General features: G+C 38.8%; 4 protein-coding genes across 22 annotated transcripts in view; 1 reads left to right on the top strand and 3 right to left on the bottom strand.

Annotated features, from left to right (window-relative positions):
* The window catches only part of LOC124215832 (RYamide receptor), a 100,891-nt gene that overhangs the window by 43,324 nt on the left and 37,715 nt on the right, over positions 1-19,852 (top strand). The gene's annotated exons all lie outside the window — the stretch shown is intronic.
* LOC124215843 (pancreatic triacylglycerol lipase-like) lies at positions 1,013-4,489 on the bottom strand. Of its 3 annotated transcripts, XM_046619662.2 has the most exons (7): positions 3,214-3,385; positions 2,923-2,977; positions 2,547-2,692; positions 2,149-2,391; positions 1,843-2,055; positions 1,458-1,617; positions 1,013-1,382 (listed from the first exon to the last, which is right to left on the bottom strand). In XM_046619662.2, the coding sequence occupies exons 1-7, from the start codon at positions 3,296-3,298 to the stop codon at positions 1,304-1,306; spliced, it is 981 nt and encodes a 326-aa protein (XP_046475618.1). In that variant the 5' UTR covers positions 3,299-3,385; the 3' UTR covers positions 1,013-1,303. The 3 variants fall into 3 exon arrangements, with proteins under 3 accessions (XP_046475618.1, XP_046475619.1, XP_068991308.1); XM_046619663.2 differs by lacking the exons at positions 2,547-2,692; positions 2,923-2,977; positions 3,214-3,385 and adding an exon at positions 4,355-4,489; XM_069135207.1 differs by lacking the exons at positions 2,547-2,692; positions 2,923-2,977; positions 3,214-3,385 and adding an exon at positions 4,351-4,480 and having other exon boundaries at positions 2,153-2,391.
* LOC124215842 (pancreatic triacylglycerol lipase-like) lies at positions 7,140-9,749 on the bottom strand. Its single transcript, XM_046619661.1, has 7 exons — positions 9,652-9,749; positions 9,514-9,568; positions 9,165-9,310; positions 8,764-9,006; positions 8,343-8,522; positions 8,100-8,259; positions 7,140-7,369 (listed from the first exon to the last, which is right to left on the bottom strand). The coding sequence occupies exons 1-7, from the start codon at positions 9,731-9,733 to the stop codon at positions 7,231-7,233; spliced, it is 1,005 nt and encodes a 334-aa protein (XP_046475617.1). The 5' UTR covers positions 9,734-9,749; the 3' UTR covers positions 7,140-7,230.
* LOC124215833 (pancreatic lipase-related protein 3-like) lies at positions 11,507-18,977 on the bottom strand. Of its 11 annotated transcripts, none has more exons than XM_046619645.2 (11): positions 18,453-18,660; positions 18,237-18,314; positions 18,009-18,127; positions 16,746-16,886; positions 16,153-16,679; positions 16,015-16,069; positions 15,658-15,803; positions 14,887-15,129; positions 14,433-14,612; positions 14,190-14,349; positions 11,507-13,559 (listed from the first exon to the last, which is right to left on the bottom strand). In XM_046619645.2, the coding sequence occupies exons 5-11, from the start codon at positions 16,235-16,237 to the stop codon at positions 13,382-13,384; spliced, it is 1,047 nt and encodes a 348-aa protein (XP_046475601.1). In that variant the 5' UTR covers positions 16,238-16,679; positions 16,746-16,886; positions 18,009-18,127; positions 18,237-18,314; positions 18,453-18,660; the 3' UTR covers positions 11,507-13,381. The 11 variants fall into 11 exon arrangements, with proteins under 11 accessions (XP_046475601.1, XP_046475603.1, XP_068991383.1 ...); XM_046619647.2 differs by having other exon boundaries at positions 18,009-18,067; XM_069135282.1 differs by having other exon boundaries at positions 16,153-16,362; positions 18,009-18,067.

Raw genomic sequence — 19,852 nt, 5'->3', positions numbered from 1 at the left:
TTTATAGACCGATAGACTTTACGAAATCCAGTTGTCGATAGAGCTACCGTAAGGACCACGAATTCTCGAAATGGTATAACCGTGAAATCTCGGTTGAGCTGAATTTCCGCGCATGCCAATTTTTATGTCTCACAAATTGCAGCTAAATCGAAATTTGGGTCACCCAATCGCGTATATACAAGTGGCGGAATTGAATATGTACATTACACATCACATGATTGTGACACAAGAGTTCTCCATTAACAATGTTTAAACACAATGTAGAAGAACCGAAGTATTGATTTAAACCAACTTATACACAGGTGCATATTTCTAACCCACGCTTTCTTCCAAAATAAATTTCTGCAGTTGTTTTCCAAATTCTTTCATAAAACAAGGTTTAATATTTCAAATATCTAATAAAGAAATTATTTATTCTTAGTGCCGCAAATTCATGAACTTTCGATTAATATGGAGTCAGTGAGTTTGTTGGAAATTGTTTCTCTTTTTATCCAAACGGAAAAAAGTTCGGTACAATATCGCAAACAAGCAGATTTGTGTACCTTCGTTCTTATTTGTACGTTTTATCGAATTCATAAATTTAGAGCATATTTGTCTTCTTCAAATGGAATCTCGCTGGCAGCTTACACCCAGTTAATAATGACTTCGTGAAATATTGATTACCAAATTCTGTGATGTAAAAAGTAGCACAATGCAGTAACTGATCAAATCGTTCAATCAATCGCCTCACCGACGTCTAAATAGTAACTAGTTAAGTATGAAAAGCTTTTTCCGGAATTAGTTCGTTGCGTTTTAAAACTTTTCAGTTAATTGAACACGAAAAATAGATTGTGTATACTGAATATTAGTCGGAAAGCACCAATCGAATTAACAGCTTTGTTTACGCTCCGTAAGCGTGGCGCTCCTCTATGATCCATGCTGAAAACAGGAATAACGGGTATAATTTTGGTAGCAAAGTATAAAATGTGACGAAATTGTGCGACATCAATTTATTGAATTATCAAGGCGCGTCAAATATCAATTAAAACCTTCCGACAGCAGTCAATAAAAGTTGAAAAGTATGAACATATTTAGGCATCCCACTTCATCATTCGATCCATTCTTCTCAATCGAGTCAGTAACGAATCATTGCTGGTCAAAGGGATCCTTAAATCAAGATTGCAGGTGTGGTGGGTTCATTTCTTAAAATCAAACTGCTCTATTGCGATACCGATAAACCAGGATGTCGAGGTAACTCTGCGACTATTTTAGACCGGTGGAAGGTGTCGTCTCCAATCGTGATCCCCGGTCTTATCAAATAATCTTACGCCTCATAAGTGGCACCGCTGATTCCACGACCGTACGGCGATGCACTGTTGGTTTGAAGAGTGAATGTTCCACGCCTGAAAGATGAAACGGTATTTAATCAAGGACTTCCTCAACCTTTCCCCGGCAAGTGTTAAGTTTGTTGAACTCACGCCGTGGTTGGTGTCTCGTACCCCATCACCACTGTCGCGTTAGAGCTGCATAAACCTGCCTCAAATTCTTCGTACGAATCGCAAGCCCGTCCGTAAAACGCATCCGTGTTGCGCAACGACTCGCCGTAGAAAGAACATGATCTTTGGTGGCTGCAGACTACTGCGAATGAAAATACAAAAGATGGGACAAGCGATTGCAGTGATCTTTCTCACCACCTTCAACGCTGCTGCATCTTACTGTAGAAACGAACTAATACGGTGGCTGTGTTTCTTTCTCTTTGTTTTAACCAAGTTCAGTTTTTCGGATCAACGATTCTTGCACCGTCGTATTTTCAACTACGTGGTAAATTCGGCAACAAGAGCGTCACTCGGAATACTTTCTTACTTTCGGTGATTCGTGCCGTGGCTCCACCTTCGGTAAGTTCGCATCCTGGCTGAGGACTCTCTCCGCGATTTGGAAAGAAGTCAACGTGTCCAGCGGGGTAGGTAATACCAAATATACCAGCCTCGGTGTGAATCACGAGGACGAACTCGGCGTCGGTCTTTCGAAGACTGTGAACTTCGGTCTCCGAAAACCTGGGATAGGCAGCGTCCAGAGCTGAAGGAATTTCGATGTTTTTTTAAACGACGTTTTAGGGGAGGCGAGATGGTTTTCGCTATTTAATTACAACAATTCTCGCCGTTTCCTTGCCTACAATTTTCGGCACTACGAAATTCACGTTCCTTCCGATGTTTCCAGCTATCTGAGCTCCGTAAGAGTGACCGACGATGTGCAGAGTCGTCGGGATCAGTCCGCCGTCCACCAGTTGGTTCAGGGTCCTGATTAGCTGGTAGAGGATGCCTTCGAAGCTTCGGAAAGCAAAAGCCCAAGACATTGCGGCAATGTCTCCGTAATCCACTGCCAGCACATTGTGGTCGCCCCTTTCCGCGTATGCTGAAACGAATTTCGTCAATCTCAATTCCTACAACGTGCATGTTCAGTGAAGCCTTCGGAACAGCTTGTTCGATTTTTTATTTTCTATCGCGTTCTGCTCTTTTTTACATTTCGGAAATACACCTAAATCACACGATATTGGGTTGCATTCTTACCACCTATCACCGCCACCGACGATGTGTTGTCAGGATTTTCGGTCCATGCATGGATATAGAGGACAGTTGGCTTGCTGGAATCTATCGAGTCCAACAGATCCGTCGCCTCGCCAATCAGAATGCTCGTATAGTCATCAGTAGTATTGCTGGAGTAATTGGAGAACATGTCATATCCGTATCCTACTTCAAGTCTTATCGTAACTATTACAGGTTAATGGAAAAAAAAATTGAAAAAGTTATTAGGTGTTACTTGGGTCGGTAATGTACAATGAAAATAAGGTACAAGGAAAAATTATATCTGTTTCAGTTTCAACTTTTGTCACCGTCTTTAAAATGAAAAACTGTCAAAACAGCAAAAACAGTACGTAGCACTTACCCCGTATATAAACGAAGCGTTATATTTCTCAGCATGCTGGTATTCGCCCGATCAACTGCGGGGAAACAATTTAGATAACGAAAGATTGATTTACTGATTGTGAGAGGTAAGGTAGAAAATCTGATTCTAACGATTTTAGCTTTGTCAAAATAATAGAATGTACACTGGCACATTTTTTTTCACCATCAATGATTATTATACGTGAAATTCGAAGGATCCAATGGTTACACGGTTCTCAAATATAATGAGGAATTTTGATGCAAACACTTAATTCAAGAACAATCTACTTACTGCACGAATCGCAAGATGTGTAAGTCAACTTGGTCTCGTCAGCTAGGGCCAAACCGAAGAATAGGAAATACGTCGCGAGTCGCATCGTAATGTCGTCTGTAAATCCGACCGATCGTTACCGTCTGCAATCTGTGACTGTACCTAAATGAAGGTTCTCGAAAATCAGTTGTCATCTTTAAATATCAATTTTTCCACTCTTTCTTGATGAAATTCGACGCACGCCGCCTAATAAATTGCAGTAACACGTGTGTACATATATGCCCGAGATGCGAATGTTTGTACTTGTCACGTAACGTTTGTCGAATCATCATAATCATCATGGTCCTCACTCGAATTTAGTCTCAGATTTTTGTTTTCTCTTCTCCGTTTGTTTTCAGCACTCGAATTCTGCGAATTTTCCCATCGCTTTTTTCTACTTTACAAACATGTCAACTTCGTTTGCCCAACTGTGGAATGTAGCGCCACGTTGGCCGTAGAAGTGATTAAAAAATCCGACATCATTTATCTTCGCCATCGACTATTGTCATTCTGTTTTATCTGCATACGCGCACTTCTTTTTAGGTATATTATTTGTTTAACACATACATTATGCGTCACGTTACGCTTGATCGAGTTCGTCTTCCTTAATTCGAATGTCCGATCATAATCGTAAAGAACGAAAATATTCGTTCAAGCTGATTTATACACATTCCATTATTCTCATTGGGCACATTTCATCCTTGTGTGATCTATATTACATTCTTAGCTAATCAATCCAAGTGGTCAAAATTTGGCACTTACGCTGTGTAAACACGCAATGTGATGTTTTCCAGTTGGCTGTTATTCGCTCGATCACCTGCAGGGAGTCAGTTTAGTTAATGACCGATGAAATAGTAAATTAGGTAGGAAAATGAGATCCCAATTCCACCTTATTGAAATGACCGAATTGATTTTACTATACTATATACGGTATGTTTAATAATACGCTGATTACACTGTCAAATTTGAATGATGCAAAGTTTTCGCAGATTTATATTCCACTGTCGCAAAAATTAGTTGTTCAAAATTTGATCATAATAGAAGTAACCAACTGCAGGCATCGCAATAAGATGTGACCCGAGTATTTGAATTTTCGACACGAAAATCGAAAATTTTTACTTACAACGTGATGCAATATCATCGCTTTCGTCTTCATCGTGACTCGATGTTTTGGGAGAAATGAGAACCTTTCTTCCAGCAACTGTGGAACAGATGTTTATATAATATTTCGCATATTTGCGCATCGCATACACTGAGAGAAAAGAGTTGTTGAATCAGTTAAATATGCAGCAGCGAAATGGATACTCGGTTGTGTGAATTCAAGATCTGTAGGTTTAACAAAATGTTGAGTTGGACTTTTTAAATCAATTCGACATTTTATTTACGTTTTTTTTTTTACCAATAGCAGGAAGCGTCTTCGTGTGTAAAAATTATACGAATGAACAGGATTGTTGAGAAAATGTCACTTTATCTCAATGTACAATTGCGCAATCACACGTCTATCACGTAATCGACACGTCACGTGAAAATTGTATAATGGGTCACGATCATTATATAGTCTTTCCAATCCGTATTCGTGCTCGACTATTATCCTTACGCATGGTCGTTTCGATTTCGAAACATGACTTTTTCTCAAAGTCGCTTATCTTTTAGCATTTGTTCCAACCACAGCAATCGTTTCTATGCACACACAGATGCATGTATTTGAATATGAAAAACATGGACAATTTTTTTAGTTTTATTTGTTGTCTTTTTTCGCAAATTATCATCAGTTATAAACCTTGTTGCTATTCTGATATTACCCCACGATTAAGGAACCGAGTAGCGATGAACGTCCAGATTTAATGTTTTAGAATTGCTCGAACACGTAAATTGTACGATTTCATACAAATTTCCAGCCAGATGATAAGTGGTCTGATCGAAAGTCTCGGTTCAATCTATTTTAGCTGAAATCCTTTTACAATACTACACAGAATAACCGATTTCACTTTTATACATATTATATATCAGGTCGAGGTTTTATTGATATTTCCTTCGGCAGCAATTTCTAAGTCATGTAAGTTTACATACAAGAGAGCTGATCGTAGACTTGTTTTATCGTAGTCGAGGACAGATCAATTAATTCGACAAAGTATATATTCTGGGTACCGAATGTTGATTATAAAGTGCCGATTGACCTTACCACTTTATTCGCGCGCCTTGTAAGGTGTGCGGCTCTGTTATTCACTATAACAGGAGACAGTTATAACTGTGACCATGGCGTGAGAAATTGTATAAGCGACAAGTTTCCGTAATATCAGTTTATTGGATTCCCAAGGTGCTACAAATATCTGCTGAAACTTTCGAACAGCATTCGGTCGAAGTCGAAAAGTGTCGATTTCAAGAACAACTTGCTTACTGCACAAGTCACAAGGTGTGTAAGTTGAATTGGCGAAATCAATCAGCATCAGGCCGAAAAGTAGAAGACAAGTCGCGAATCGCATCATAATTGCGTCAGGAAATTCGATCGATCGTTACGGTGTTGAAAATCAGAGTCCAAGTGTTCGTCGGTTGCTTGATTTTTTTGAATATCAATCCTTCCTGCTATTATCATTCGACTGGAACAATTTCACCAAATCGATTGCATTTATACAATTACATGTACATATTTTCATCAGAATCGCAAATTTTCACACCTGTATCATCATCATCATTATTCAGTTCGGCGTTTTAGTTCTCTCTGTTTCTTTCCAGCTAAACTCTATTTTCGGAGTGTCCACGTGTGTAACGATTTTTTCTTCTGCCTTGTTTAACCTGCTGTATCATTCATGCCGGTGATTTAAAAATTTGTATACCGCCACATCGGCTGTAGATGCGTTGGCAAAATCTGCCGGCGATCATCCGCGCCATTGAATCGTGTCAAGCTGCATTATTCTCGCAATTTGATAAATTGCTGTTTTGAACACGCGCTTGTAATTTTTTTTCTTATACTTTTTTATATTCTTGTGTGCTGTGGCCGATGTTTTTCCGTCCTGATTGACTTTGGATTGCTACTAAAAAGACTGCCTGTGAATTTATTGATTCAGAACCTCACCGAGAAAAATTTCATTCCAACCATTGAACCACGCAGAAGCTTTTTTCACTTAAGAGTCCCATTTAATCCGTGGATGTAGAGAACAGTTGGCTTTTCTGATAGAATTTTAGTATCAGTTTAGGCTGCGTCACCCACAATTTCGCCGAAACACCGATAATGCAATATCGTGTGAAAAGTATTACGCATTCGATAATTAATTACTCGTCTTATAAATCCATCAATCCTTTGCTTTCGGTACCATAATCTTGTATCTGTACTGTGTAGGCATATTATATTAAAAAATTTCCGTGAGTATAAATTTTGTAAACTGACAATCGATATTAAACCAGATATTTGGAAAAAAAATACCGTCAACACCCACCCGATGCGTATCAACCCACAACAATGCAGTTAACCAGTAAAGTCAAATTGTTACACCTCTTTTTGCTATTCGCGATGATGTCATGAACAAAACCTAAAATGATGCGATGACGTGTTTTCGTGAATAGAAATTGTCAGGAAAGTTTCTGATATTATACGAATCACCTTATTCGTAATATTTGGAACCAAAATTGTTGATGAACCGGATTGTAACTTTGAAAAAAAAAATGTCGTATTCGATAGAAATTTTTTTATCCCCATATCCAACCAATAATCGTTGATCAGCTAATTTTTGCTTAATTATTGGTCATCGAATCACAGCTCAATTCTTCATCTAACTGGAAAAAATCCCAGGCTAGACGGGAAAGTTAAAATTGAGCTGCAGTTTGATTATCATTGCATCGTGATTTCTCCTTTTTTTCGTTCTCAAAGGTGATGAAAAATAAAGGTAGTTATCATACTAAGTTACATAAAATATTAGGCAAATCGTTTATATTTGATTTAATATTCTTGCAATTGTTCAAATTACATTATACGATTGCTAAGTTCGAGGGACATTTTCTCGATTACCATGAAGCCAGCGCTGTGCTCAGAAAATTTTCAAAAGTTGAAATTATCACATTCGTCGAATCGTCGTATATCGTGCCTTTCATTCCTAGACCGTAAGGCGAAGCTGCAGCCGTCTCAAGGTAATACTTGCCCCTTCTAGAAGAAGAGAAACGACATTTGAAAATTCATGGGACCTGAAGTCGGGCTATAAAAGTGTCGCAACAAAAACTTCTATAAAACATAGATTTGAAATTTTTTACTAAAGCTAACTTAGTTGCAACCAAATAAAAACTGTGGTCTACATAGCACAGAAAAAAGTTTCAAAATACCGAATTGCGACTCTATGCATCTAAATATATTGAATATATTTAAAAAATCACGTCATTCTAATATTTCGTCATCGAAAAATTGACACTATATCTCCGATTTTCATACGCAGCATATAGCTTATATTATTCGCAAATAAATTCCCAAGAAATCGTTCCATTGTCAGTTAAATGTTGAATAGCAACAGTAGATACGTTTGACGCTGATTCACGATTTCACTGACTGTAAACTCCAAAAATTGTAAGGATCGAATTTTTTTTCATAGAAACTGACGAGCTGAAGTGGCCATTTGTCGAACACAAATTGTGGGACATTTATTTATGGATTATATACGTTGCTCTTCAATAGGGTTAATATATTGACTTTAATGTGACAATTAGTAGTGGGACAACGTGATTTCAGTGACGTTATTGGAAGAAAGATTTTTACGGTGGAAATTCGGTGATTATATAAATTTCATTATATAAATAAATTTCATCTTATCAGCGTCTGTTGCGGTTTTAGAACCCTTATTTCTTTACGTTTTTGTTCATTGTACGATCACGCAAGTCTGACTTACGTGGTGGACGGTGTGGCGAAGCCCATTACCGATAAACCATTCGAGTTGCATGAACCTATCTTGAAACTCGAACTGTCATCGCAGGCACGGCCAATGAATGCGTCCTCATTTCGCAATGATTCGGCATAGTAGTAACAGGCTCTAAGGTGGCTGCAACCGTCTAGAAAAAAAATCACATCACAGAGAAATGTTGCAATATAGATGGAATCTCGACGAAGAGGAGAGTCTAACATGTTCACATACTTCCTGTCAAACATCCTGGCTGCAGGTGGATACCACTGTTGGGATAAAATTCCACGTGCCCAACTTCGTGGCGCAGTCCAAAGTGTCCGTCATCCGTGTGGATCACTTGGACGAATTCAGCATCGCCTCTGTTCAAACACTCCAAGACGGCGTAAAACATGGGTCCCGCAGGATCCAAGCCTAGCGCAACAGAATTTGAATACCTCATTGTGATCATGGTCTAAAATAATGAAGAAATTTTCCTTGGCTTGGTACGTGCAATGATGCATCGAAAAACCCGAAATGACGTGAAGACGAGGAAATTGTTTGACTCGGCAATGCGCCGAAAACAGATGGAGCATTAATAACAACAGGTTCATACTCATAGATCCGAATAGAAGATAAATACACGAAACCCAGCCTTCGTCAACTTTCGTCTCACCTACGATTCGAGGCAGAGTGAAATTCACGTAACGCCCAGCGTATCCAGCGATTTGGCCTCCCATCGAATGGCCCACAAGGTGGATAGAGGACGAGTTCAAACCAGCTGCCACCCACTCATCGAGAACTTTGGCCAGGGTGTATCCGACACCAGAAACGCTCCGAGCAATATAAATGTACTCATTGCCAGCGATTTCCTTCCAGTTGAGCACCACAACGTTGTGATCCTGACGTTTGATATATGCTGAAAAATATTCAGTATTCGTTCGAGCTATTCTGGTAATCCGAAACTGATATTAGGGTATTTGAAATACGAAGCACAGCTTTAAATTGTGAATATTTTTGGAAGGCCGAACCACCGAACAATTCTTGTATTCGGACACGATGAAATTGCAGTCGTACCCTCGATGATGACTTGGCTGCTTTTCCAATTTGGAGTTCCAAGCATACCGAAAATGTACACGACACTCGGTTTGTTCAAGTCCATTTTGTCTAGCAGGTTCACGGCATCCCCGACCACCACCTCTGTGTACGTATCGAGGTCATTGCTGATGATCGTCCAGAACGAATATCGTTAAAAACCCATGCAACAAACAAGTTTCACGAATTATTTATTCAGCCCACAAACTGGAATGCCAGTGATGATCGCGAACATAAACATGTCGTTAAATTTTCTGTACCCTGTAACCGACGATAGAGACCATTAGAAGTACCTTCAAGACAAGATAAGCTATATCAGAGATTCACGTACCCTGTATATAACCGCACGCTGATGCCTGATAACTTAGCCGTTGTAGCTTGGTAAACTGTAAAATGAAACTCAAACGGTGATTACTGATATCGAATCTCACGACATGTTGAAAGGAATACGAAACCAGGAAAATCTTACTGCAAGCCTTGCAGGGCTCGTAATCTGTTCGTGCTGCCATGGCGAACGGCAGCCCCAAAAACACGAGGTACAAAAATCGCATCGTTCCGTCGTCAAGCTTCGGTTGCTACTGTGGATTCCAACAATCGCAATTTTGCATTATATACGACTCTCACCACATGACGTTTCTTATCTGATCCGCGTGTTCAGGTAAAATGAATAAGCAAAGTCGGTGAAACTACTAAGCGCCACGTAGGTATAGGGCCGAGGAATTATGAGACTAGAATTTTGGTCTCGAATTGGGCACTTTCTGCCTACAAAACTTGAGATGGTAGGGACGTCGGCGATAAATAAAAGATGGGCTTAAATCAGAGAACAAACACCAGAAGAAGTGGAATGTGGAAAACACTCAGCTAGATAAACAATACACTCTTACATTAATTTACGGTTCTTCTACACCTCATTTCACATGCATCATTTTAATTTGAGTTGCAGCATTCCAACCTCGTGACTGGTACTCATTTCTTTATCTCTTATCTATTTGTTCGAACAGGACTTCTGGAAGTAGAAAAATATCAACATCTATCTCGAACCTTTGCTTTCACTTTTTTCAATTCGGGTAATAAGTAAAACATCAAAAATCATCGGGGATACCGGCAAGAAAAAGAGATACTGAAAAACGATCCAAAACACTCGCGTATTTTGCAAGGTAAAAAAAACCTTCGAATCTCGTTTTCCACTCGATTTTCGGTAAACATGAACTATTATAAATTGAATGAAACAACGTGAAAATAACTTGAATGAATAGGGAAAAATCAATTGCATCAGAAACGGAAAAGCCCAAAAGAAAAAAGAACCTAAAGGAAATGAAAACACTTAAAGCGATCTGAGTTTGAGGGCTTTATTATTTATAGTTCATTTTAAAGCACAACAAAACGAATTTAAAATTTTTTATTTGAAATTGATAACAAAATCGCGGTATGGCGCATATAAGTGGCGAACGACCACGTTTTCAATCCAGTGGCGCAGATTAATCGGTCAATTTTCATCCGATTGACTTGAAATTTTCTATCGATTCGTATTCGTGGCTAGATTTTCAAATTTCAATCCCAAAATTTGTTTATACAAATATTTTTAACAATTTTTTGGCCAAAAAATAAATATTTTTGCTTATAATTGTATATATTCAAATTTTATTTTCGTAGATTTTGGCCACGAGCTCGAACCCGAAAATGTAATATTAATTAAAAAAAAAAATTGTTCTATCTGTTACAAGTCGGACAGTGATGTCAAGAGATGCACCATCGCCAAAGCACCCGAGTTCTGAGTCGTTCGTTACTTATATGCGCCATGCAGCCATTTTTTTGTTAATTACAATGAAAAAATTTTAAAACGTTCGTGAAACTATAAATAATAAAGCCCTGGAAGTGAAATTGCTCAAAGTGCTTTCATTTTCTTAAAAAAAAAAAGAATTCCTAAAAATAAGTGCGATTTTACAGCTGTAACCTCCACCCTTAATTCTGACAATGAGAGTACATTCGAAGAAAAATTTAATCAGAATATTCGTTTTCTTAACTAATACCTCTACACATTTTATATCCGTTGAATCTGCTACAGAATTTACCGTTTACGTTGCTGTTGTTTACCTTATTCTAGAATATTACGGTGTGTTTGGCAGTACTTAAATGCTATTCAAAATATCTGCATCCACCTGTGCCATTTTTCTTTCTCGATAAATAGATTTTCCAATTGCATACCCGAACGTTGCGTTACGCATTATCCAATTGCGTTCTTCTCAAAAACAGATCTCTGTGATTGCAGCCCACACTGTGAAAACTTCATTTGTTACAGTAATTAGAAAATTCAGTAAAACAAGTATCGTTAAAAAAACTGTTTGAATATTGTTGGTATTACGTAAGACGAGGTACACGTAACCATTTTGCGCTATTGTCTATCCTTTTTTGCTAATTGCAACGCAAAATCAGTTTGTTCGGTTTACTCTACTTTTTACGTTAAATAAGGCTTTAACATTAGTTTATCGTTACACAAACATTAAATTTTCCCAACAGTTACAAGAAAATATAGTAACAGTGATCATAATGAGAAAGACTAATAACATATTACTAGACTTTCTGGTAACGGCTATATAACTAATTTTCATTTTCTACTTAGAACTATATTTTTCGATTGTGGTAAAAAATGAAAATAGTTAAGGACTGAGCGGTAACTAGAACTAAAAATTTCTGTTAGTGCAAAAAAATGAACTTTGAATTTTGGTTCGAATAAATGCACGCTGAAATGCGTTTAGTCTTTTCTATTTTAAACCTCGTATAGAAATCTAACAATTCCGCTGCTTAGAGTTTAAACTTGAACGTTTCGCAGAAGATTTATCCATTTATTCGTTTGTTTAATCTGCATTTTACAGTTCCTATCAACTATGATTAGTCGACTTTTCTTCTGTCTCAATTATTGCACGATTGCTTTGAAACCTCTTTAAAAAAATTGTATTATATTTCAACGACTGAATGACGCAGAGTCTTTTTTTGATCATGAATTTCGTAAAAGTCATGGATATCGTAAACATTTAGCTCCCTTGAATCGAATTTCACTATCAATTTAGGGTGCCTCGCCGACAATTTCACCAGAACACCCATAACATAACATCGTGTGCAAGGTGTTACTCAATCAATAATTAATTACTCATCTGATAAATCGATCAATCTTTTCCTTTCCGCATGATTATCTTGTAACGTTGCCAATTATAAACTATCAATCAATTTCAGACTAGATATTTGAAAAAATAACTCCAACAACCACCCCATACTGCAAAAAAATATTCTGGTATGAACTTCCCCAGGCCATATTTGGTGTCTACTTTATGCAAATCTAACACAATCGCAAATTGAGAATTTCCTAATTGATCGTGACAACTGTTCTTCAGCAGTCCGTATCGGCCAATTTTGGTCAGTTTTAATACCGCCATTTACATAAACTCACAAGAATGAAATTGACCTGCAAAATCGAATTATTACATCTCTTTCTGCTTTCCGTGATTAGAAAATCAATCAAAGATAGGGGAAAGTGGGGTATGTAAACCATCAAATACATTGGACTTTTCAATAGGAAAGTGTAGGGCGAGAAATTTACTTTCTGTAGAACCTGTAGTAACCTAAACTATAGTTCCAACATACCCTACTTTCTCCTGTAACGTTATGACCACATGTTGTTTTACGTGAATTACTTTGAATTCATTTTGAACTTGCAAAATCGTTCATCAAACTAAATGCAGAGTTGAATTGCAACTTTGAGACGGAAAACGATACACAACCCATCATCGTTGCTCAGTTCGTTGTTGTTTAATTGTGTGTTATCAGCTGGCCGCTGCAATCCACCAACTGGCAAGCCAAGATTTGCACCTGCGGTTTAACTGACCAACGTCGAGTCGTGTATCAACCCGAGCGTATCTGCGCCACGTAATTAGCAGGCAAATTACTCGGTGTCAACTTAACGACATGCTCGTGCAGTGGTTTTATCGGGTTCCCAGCGGTATATCAAATAGTGTGCAAAATCGCACGTATGTGACGGCAAGTTATAGCCGCATTTTAATAAGTACTCCATCGCAGTTTCAGACAGTTTGTACATTCACGAGGGGAATGGGAATGGGAGGAAATTATAATTGTACTAAGTCGATCAGAATCTTCGACAGAGTATTTCTGTTTGATATAATATTTTTGCAACTGTTTAAATTAGACTATGATCGTTGAGTCGAGGGAACAGAAACAGCCTCGACCAAATCTTTGGATGCCGCCACCTCCATCAGACTTTGAATAGTTGATACTAGTAGATTCGACGAATCATCGTACGTTGTACCCTCCACGCCTAGACCGTAGGGGGAAGCAAAGTTCGTCTGAAGGTAAAACTTGCCCCTTCTGGAAAAAAAATGTCATTTAAGAATGCGTAGGACGTACAGTCAGGTGATCAAAGTGTCAACGCAGAAGCCTGATAAGGCACAGGTTTCAAAATTGTCACTGAAATCGTTGTCTTTGGGTGTAGCTAGGAAAATCTACACAATGCAGGAAAAGTTTAAATACACCGGATTTCAACTGTAAATACCTCACTACGTCGACAGCATTAGGAATGTTACATTGTTCTTCCATTTTCTTACCGACAAAATGCACACTGCTTCTCTGATTCTGATGAACAATAGCTCAGTTTTATTTTCAAATAGATTTCCCACAAATTATCCAAGTTGGATTTTGAATAACAGCATTAACTTACTCGTGGAATGATAAATTCATTCTCCGAACAATCAACGAATTTTCAATTGAATTGAATAAACTGTATGCATTTTGCGTAGGATATATAATTGAATAATGGATTTCTCGGACGTTTTCAGAAAAAGTGCGAGTGACATTTGAAATTCAGTACCGCCAACATTTGTTGATGAATCGCAGGAAGATTTTTAGTTAAATTTAAATTAAATCGGTTTCAGTTACACTTTTTGCATCATTATCATGTCACGTCTTTACTCATAGAATGACTTTGTAAGTTTCACTCACGTGGTGGTCGGTGTGGCGTAACCCATTACCGATAAACCATTGAAATTGCATGAACCTATCTTGAATTTCGAATTTGAATCACAGGCGCGACCGATAAATGCGTCCTCATTTCGCACTGATTCGGCATAGAAAAGACAGGATCTGACGTGACTGCAGATATCTAAAAAACAAGCACGTTGCGGTAAGTGTAAAAATATGGATGAAATCCCGACGCGCGGAAATCGATTGGACGGGCTCACATACAAGCTATCAAACATCCAGGCTGTAAGCTGGTACCGCCATTGGGATAAAAGTCGACATGCCCCACTTCCAAGTCCATACCAAGGACTCCCGCATCCGTATGGATAACTTCGACGAATTCAGCATCGCTGGGCTTCAGACGCTCCAAGACGGTATAGAAAAGTGGTCCCGCGGGTTCTAAACCTAGTTCAACAGAATTGATGGAAATCTTTAAGATTGTTTTAAAATGTTGTGTGAAATAATAACACGACTTTTTTTCCATTCGCGAACTCAACGGCACAAAGTAAAAGCCAAAAAGAAGATATGAGAGAAGTACTTGAAAAGGTATTGCACGAAAAGCGGTTAAAGTACTGGTATCAGCTGGTTCATACTCACTGGTCCAGTGAAGGAAGTACAAGTCTGAAATCTAAATAGAAGACAAATACACGAAACGTGTCCGTATCTACTTTCGTCTCACCTACGATTCGAGGCAGAGTGAAATTCACGTATCGTCCAGCATACCCACAGACGTGGGCTCCCAACGAATGGCCTACCAGGTGAATAGAGGACGAGTTCAGACCGGCCGTCACCCACTCATTGAGGGCTGTGGCCAAAGTGTAGCCGACACCAGAAATGCTTCGAGCAGCGTAGAGGTATTCTTTGTCAGCGATGTTCGCCCAGTTTAACATCAGAACATTGTGATCCCGTCGTTCGAGATATGCTAAAAAATACCCAAGGTACGGTCAAAGTACTCTGGTGCTTTGGAATCGCCTTTACGCTATTTGACGATTAACGGGGTGCCGTGGTCGATTTCGACGTTGACGTATGTATCTCCAATCATCAAAATCCACGTACTTCAAACGCAATTGAAGGTCCACAGCCAGATCCTATACACAACTCTGAACAGACACACTACAGTCTATTTTCATTTGACGCAGAAGTAAAGATATCGTACGGATTCTACGAAATCGCAATAGTAAATTCGTAAAATTCATACCATTTCTTTATTTCTACGTCAAATGAAAATGTGTTGGAGTGTGTTTTTATTTAGAATTGTGTATAAAATGGGGCTGTCAACCCCAAATTGCGTTTGAGATACGTGGTCTTCGATATTTGAAGATATATACGGCAACGTCGAAATCGACTGCGGCATCCTCCTCAAATACAGCGGTGAGGTATGCCTGTCTTCTGAACGCCTAAAAATAAAATTACGATCTTCCGTTTAAACACGATAAAATTTCATTCGTACCAGTGACTACGGCTTGGGAGTTTTTCCAATTTGTAGTTCCGAACCAACCGAAGATAAACACAACGGTCGACTTGTTCAAGTCCATTTTGGCCAACAAGTCCGCAGCATTGCCAACCATCACCTCTGTGAACGTGTCGAGGTCATCACTGAGGGTGGTGCCGAAACGCGAGTCAATGAAAACCCAAAAAAACAGATAAATGTTACGAATTATCAAGTCAGCCGACAAGCCAAACACCCATCGAACACAAACTCTGACCATCGAATTTGTACATTTGACATTGAATTTCCTACAAGTTGTGAACAACGACAGGAGCCATCGCTAGTAAAGTCAACTATAGTTATTGACGATTCACGTACCATGTGTACAGCCGCAGTTTGACACCTGACAATTCAGCCAGCGTAGCTTGGTAAACTGAGAAATGAAATTCGAACTATGATTACTGACATCGAATCTCGTATCACATCGAAAGGATAACGAAACGACGAATATCTTACTGCAAGCTTTGCAGGGCTCGTACTCTGATTGTGCTGCCATGACAAACGGTAGACCCAAGAACAGTAGACACAAAAATCCCGTCATCGATTCGATAAGCTCGGTCAGATCCCGTCGATTTCAGCAGGTCCAGTCTCGCGGACCGAGTCGATAGCTCCGTACTTATACGATTCTTGAGCCGATGTTTTCGCTAAACCCGACCACTTGAACTGCTGTATTCCGATAGAAAACGTAAATAGTGTTGTTCAAATTTGTACGTCGTCTATAATTTTTGTCTTGTCATGTTTAAATGGAAGATCGTCATTTTATTTTTAGGCGTTCAGAAGACATTGAGTCAGTAAACGTGAACCAGAAGAGAGAGTTTGTGTCAGACGAATACTGTGACGAGAGCTTGAAAAATTTACTATGAGTTATTAGTAAATCATGAATGAACCGTACTGTCCAAGCCTATGACACGGATGCCATTGTAAGTGGCCGCAGCATCCACGATATTGGCAAACCGAGTTCATCGATCGAGAGTTTACCGTGCCTGACGGAGAGAAAGCGAGAAAGTCAAAGGAACGAAGTAGTAGGCAAGTTTTACTATTCTTGTTACCTTCGAAGTCTCGCTCCAGCTGGAAACGTAGAAAACAGTTGGCTATTTTTAAGATAATTCGGGATCCTGAATTTCATTTGCGTTACATGAAATATTCCATTTTTTTAATCGTTGCTCATTGTTTGACGAATGCTCCGATGTCTGTTAAAAAAAAACATTGATATATTTCTAAGATTACATGGTGCAGACGCTTCCATCGTTCAAATATCTCGTAAAATTCGTAGATGTATGAAGCATTTGGCTTCCTCGAATCGGATTTCATTATCAGTTCAAGGTGCGTCACCGAAAATTTTGTCGGAATACGGAATACGTAACATCGTGTTCGAGATATTACGCACGTAATATTTTTTTACTCGTCCAACACTGTAAGAAATATTAAGTTGTTGCCCTTTATAGACCATATTTGGTTTCCACTTGACACGAATATAAGATCATCTGCACGAGTTGAATTTCTGAATTGACCATAAAAACCGTTTTACAATAGTCTCTCGTATCGGTCAATTTTGGTCAGTTGTAACATCACTATGTATATCAACCGACAAAAATGCAGTCGATCTGCAAAACCGAATTATCGTACCTCTTTCTGCATTCCATGATTATGAAATCAATCGAAAATATAATGATATGACTACGTTTTGTTTCACGTGAATTATTACTCAACTTCTTGGGTACCGTGCAAAATTGATTGCAAAATTGAATTGTCACTCTGAAACGGAAAATGATGCATTCATAAAAAATTGATTCTTCTCCTTAGACACCACGCATCGTCGTTTATGCGCGACTGGCATTCGCGAAGCGGTAAGAAAAAATTAGCATGTGCGGTTCAAGTAACTAATGTCGAGTAATGTATCAACCCGAGCGTATCTACACCGCGTAAATAGCTGGTAAATTATTCGGTGTCAACTTAACGACACGTTCGTGCAACGGTTCGATTGGGGTCGTTGCGGTATAACAAATGGTGTTCGAAATCGCACATGTGACACGACATTTAGAACTGTAGTTTAATTATCATCGAATTACAATTTCCACTGTCTTATGCTCTGAAAGCGAACAGGAAATGATACGAAGCGTAATTATACTAAGTGCATTGAAAAGTGGAAATTGATTGATCACATCTGATATTCTTGCAATAGTTCAAATTATTCTGTAACCCACATAATCGAGAGAATAAAAGTTTTCTCGATTACAATATCGCCGACGATTCGTTTATCAGATTTGGAATTATTCTTACTATCACATTCGATAACTCTTCGCATTTCGTACCTTCCATTTTTGGATTTTAGAGTGAAGCTTCGGCCGCCTCGAGGTAATGCGTTCTCCTTCTAGAAGAAGAGAAACGTCGTTCAAAAATGCATGGGACTTAAAGTCAGGTCGTAAAAGTGCTGGAAGAAAACTGTAATAAATGATAGATTTAAAAGTTATTGCTAAAGCTATTTCAGTTGCAGCAAAACCAAAACTGTAGTCTATATAGTACATGAAAAAATTACAAACCGACTCTACATATCGGACAATATCAAATAGGGGAGACTGGGTCACGACGAACCTCCTCCAAAAAATTTATAATTTCCCCTGTATTTGAGAAACAACATCATTTTAGTATTTCTTCACCGAAAAATTCGCACTATTTATATGAACTTTCTGCTCCCTGTAAGCGATGATAAAGACGATCATTAATGCAAGACAATTAGTTATTGAAGATTCACGTACTCTGTACATAACCACACTCTGATAGTTGACAATGCAGCCGTTGTAGCTTGATAAACTGTGAAATAACATTCGACCGGTGACTAGTGATATCAAGTTTCGTGACGCGTTGAGAGAATAACGAATCGGTGATTAACTCACTGCAAACTATGTATGGCTCGTATGCTGCGTGTGCTGTGATGGCAAATTGTAGCCACAAAAACAGTAAACCCAAAAATTACATCGTTGAGTCGCAAAAAACTACGGTTAATGCTGTCAATTCCAGTAGCGTTATTCTCGTGGATTGAGTAGACCATCTTGCAATGTACAGTTTTCGCCCCGTGGTTTTCAATCGACCTGCACGTCACGTAGATAACATATTCTTGGAGTATTTATAAGACTGAGACTTTTCGGCGGAATCAGCACTTGCCGCCTGACGACTCCCATTTCCCGCAACTTATTATCGACAAATACCTTGGCGAAAGCTCGTGACATTAAGAACGACTCATTACTAAGTTAGGGAACGTACCCATACTACGTGACCTATTTTTTTAGATTTTTCGACCCCTCCCCCCCTTCGGTGACTTCTCGTAGTATATGCCAAGACCCCCCATCCCCCCCTTTATTTTTCACGTAGTATTAACTTCACTGAAATATAAACTGTCTGACAAACAGTGTCTGTTTACAATTGGCTGACGTCTCGGCATATGTGCGTCAGCGCCACCAACTGTGAGTTTAAAAAGCACTAAACACTGCGCGCTATATTCAAATACAGGTTTAAAAAATACGAGATTTCTCTCAGTAAAATCGACTACGTGACAAAAAGCTGAGCCACTCCCCCCCTCCTGTGACTGATTGTAGTATTTTAAAGACTCCGCTCCCCCCCTTAAACGGGTCACGTAGTATGGGTACGTTCCCTTACGAGTGAAGTGATCTGATCAAGCCAATGACGCAGATAACAACGCGAGCAGCCGAAGCGTGCAATAGAGCAGGCAAAACGAGTTGATTGGCCGAAAGGTTCTCGTGTCACACGCAAATTCGTTAGAGAATTAGTTAGTTAGCAACTCATGCGTCAGTACTTGACGTGCTTTCCGTTGTTTTTCAGTTATTTAGGTTGAACCCACAAAAAGTTTTAATACCCGTATCGAAGATGAGTGATTCTCTGATAAGAATTTCAGCACTATTAGCAATTCGAGTGCCTGCGTCAGTATACACTTGTTCATTTGAAGTTCCAATAGTTCAGGAGATAATGTCAATGTATCGATGCGAGTATTCTTGTCAAAAAAAAGCATATTCAATGTTGAAATGAAAACTAACAAAGTGAATGACAAAATATTGTCGTCGGCACACAGTCGGATGGATTGATGAAAAATATCTCTAAATGGTATTTGACGAGTAAAATTTTTTCACATCGCCTTATTACA

Source organism: Neodiprion pinetum, chromosome 4 (assembly GCF_021155775.2).
Source record: "Neodiprion pinetum isolate iyNeoPine1 chromosome 4, iyNeoPine1.2, whole genome shotgun sequence".
Taxonomy (NCBI): domain Eukaryota; kingdom Metazoa; phylum Arthropoda; class Insecta; order Hymenoptera; family Diprionidae; genus Neodiprion; species Neodiprion pinetum.
Note: the sequence above shows the minus strand (reverse complement) of the source record. Positions and strands in the feature narration are given on the sequence as shown.

Coding starts and splice junctions, on each gene's coding strand:
- LOC124215843 (XM_046619662.2), bottom strand. CDS start 3,298: ATGCGACTCGCGACGTATTTCCTATTCTTCGGTTTGGCCCTAGCTGAC. Junction 2,392..2,546: donor GTCGGTGGCGGTGATAGGTG/GTAAGAATGCAA, acceptor AATTCGTTTCAG/CATACGCGGAAAGGGGCGAC. Junction 1,383..1,457: donor TACGAGACACCAACCACGGC/GTGAGTTCAACA, acceptor TTCATCTTTCAG/GCGTGGAACATTCACTCTTC.
- LOC124215842 (XM_046619661.1), bottom strand. CDS start 9,733: ATGCGATTTTTGTACCTCGTGTTTTTGGGGCTGCCGTTCGCCATGGCA. Junction 9,311..9,513: donor AGCGTGCGGTTATATACAGG/GTACGTGAATCT, acceptor GACGATCATCAG/CAATGACCTCGATACGTACA. Junction 9,007..9,164: donor CAGCCAAGTCATCATCGAGG/GTACGACTGCAA, acceptor AATATTTTTCAG/CATATATCAAACGTCAGGAT.
- LOC124215833 (XM_046619641.2), bottom strand. CDS start 18,745: ATGGTCTACTCAATCCACGAGAATAACGCTACTGGAATTGACAGCATT. Junction 18,508..18,590: donor CGAGCCATACATAGTTTGCA/GTGAGTTAATCA, acceptor GTTATTTCACAG/TTTATCAAGCTACAACGGCT. Junction 15,130..15,657: donor CTCCCAAGCCGTAGTCACTG/GTACGAATGAAA, acceptor GGTATTTTTTAG/CATATCTCGAACGACGGGAT.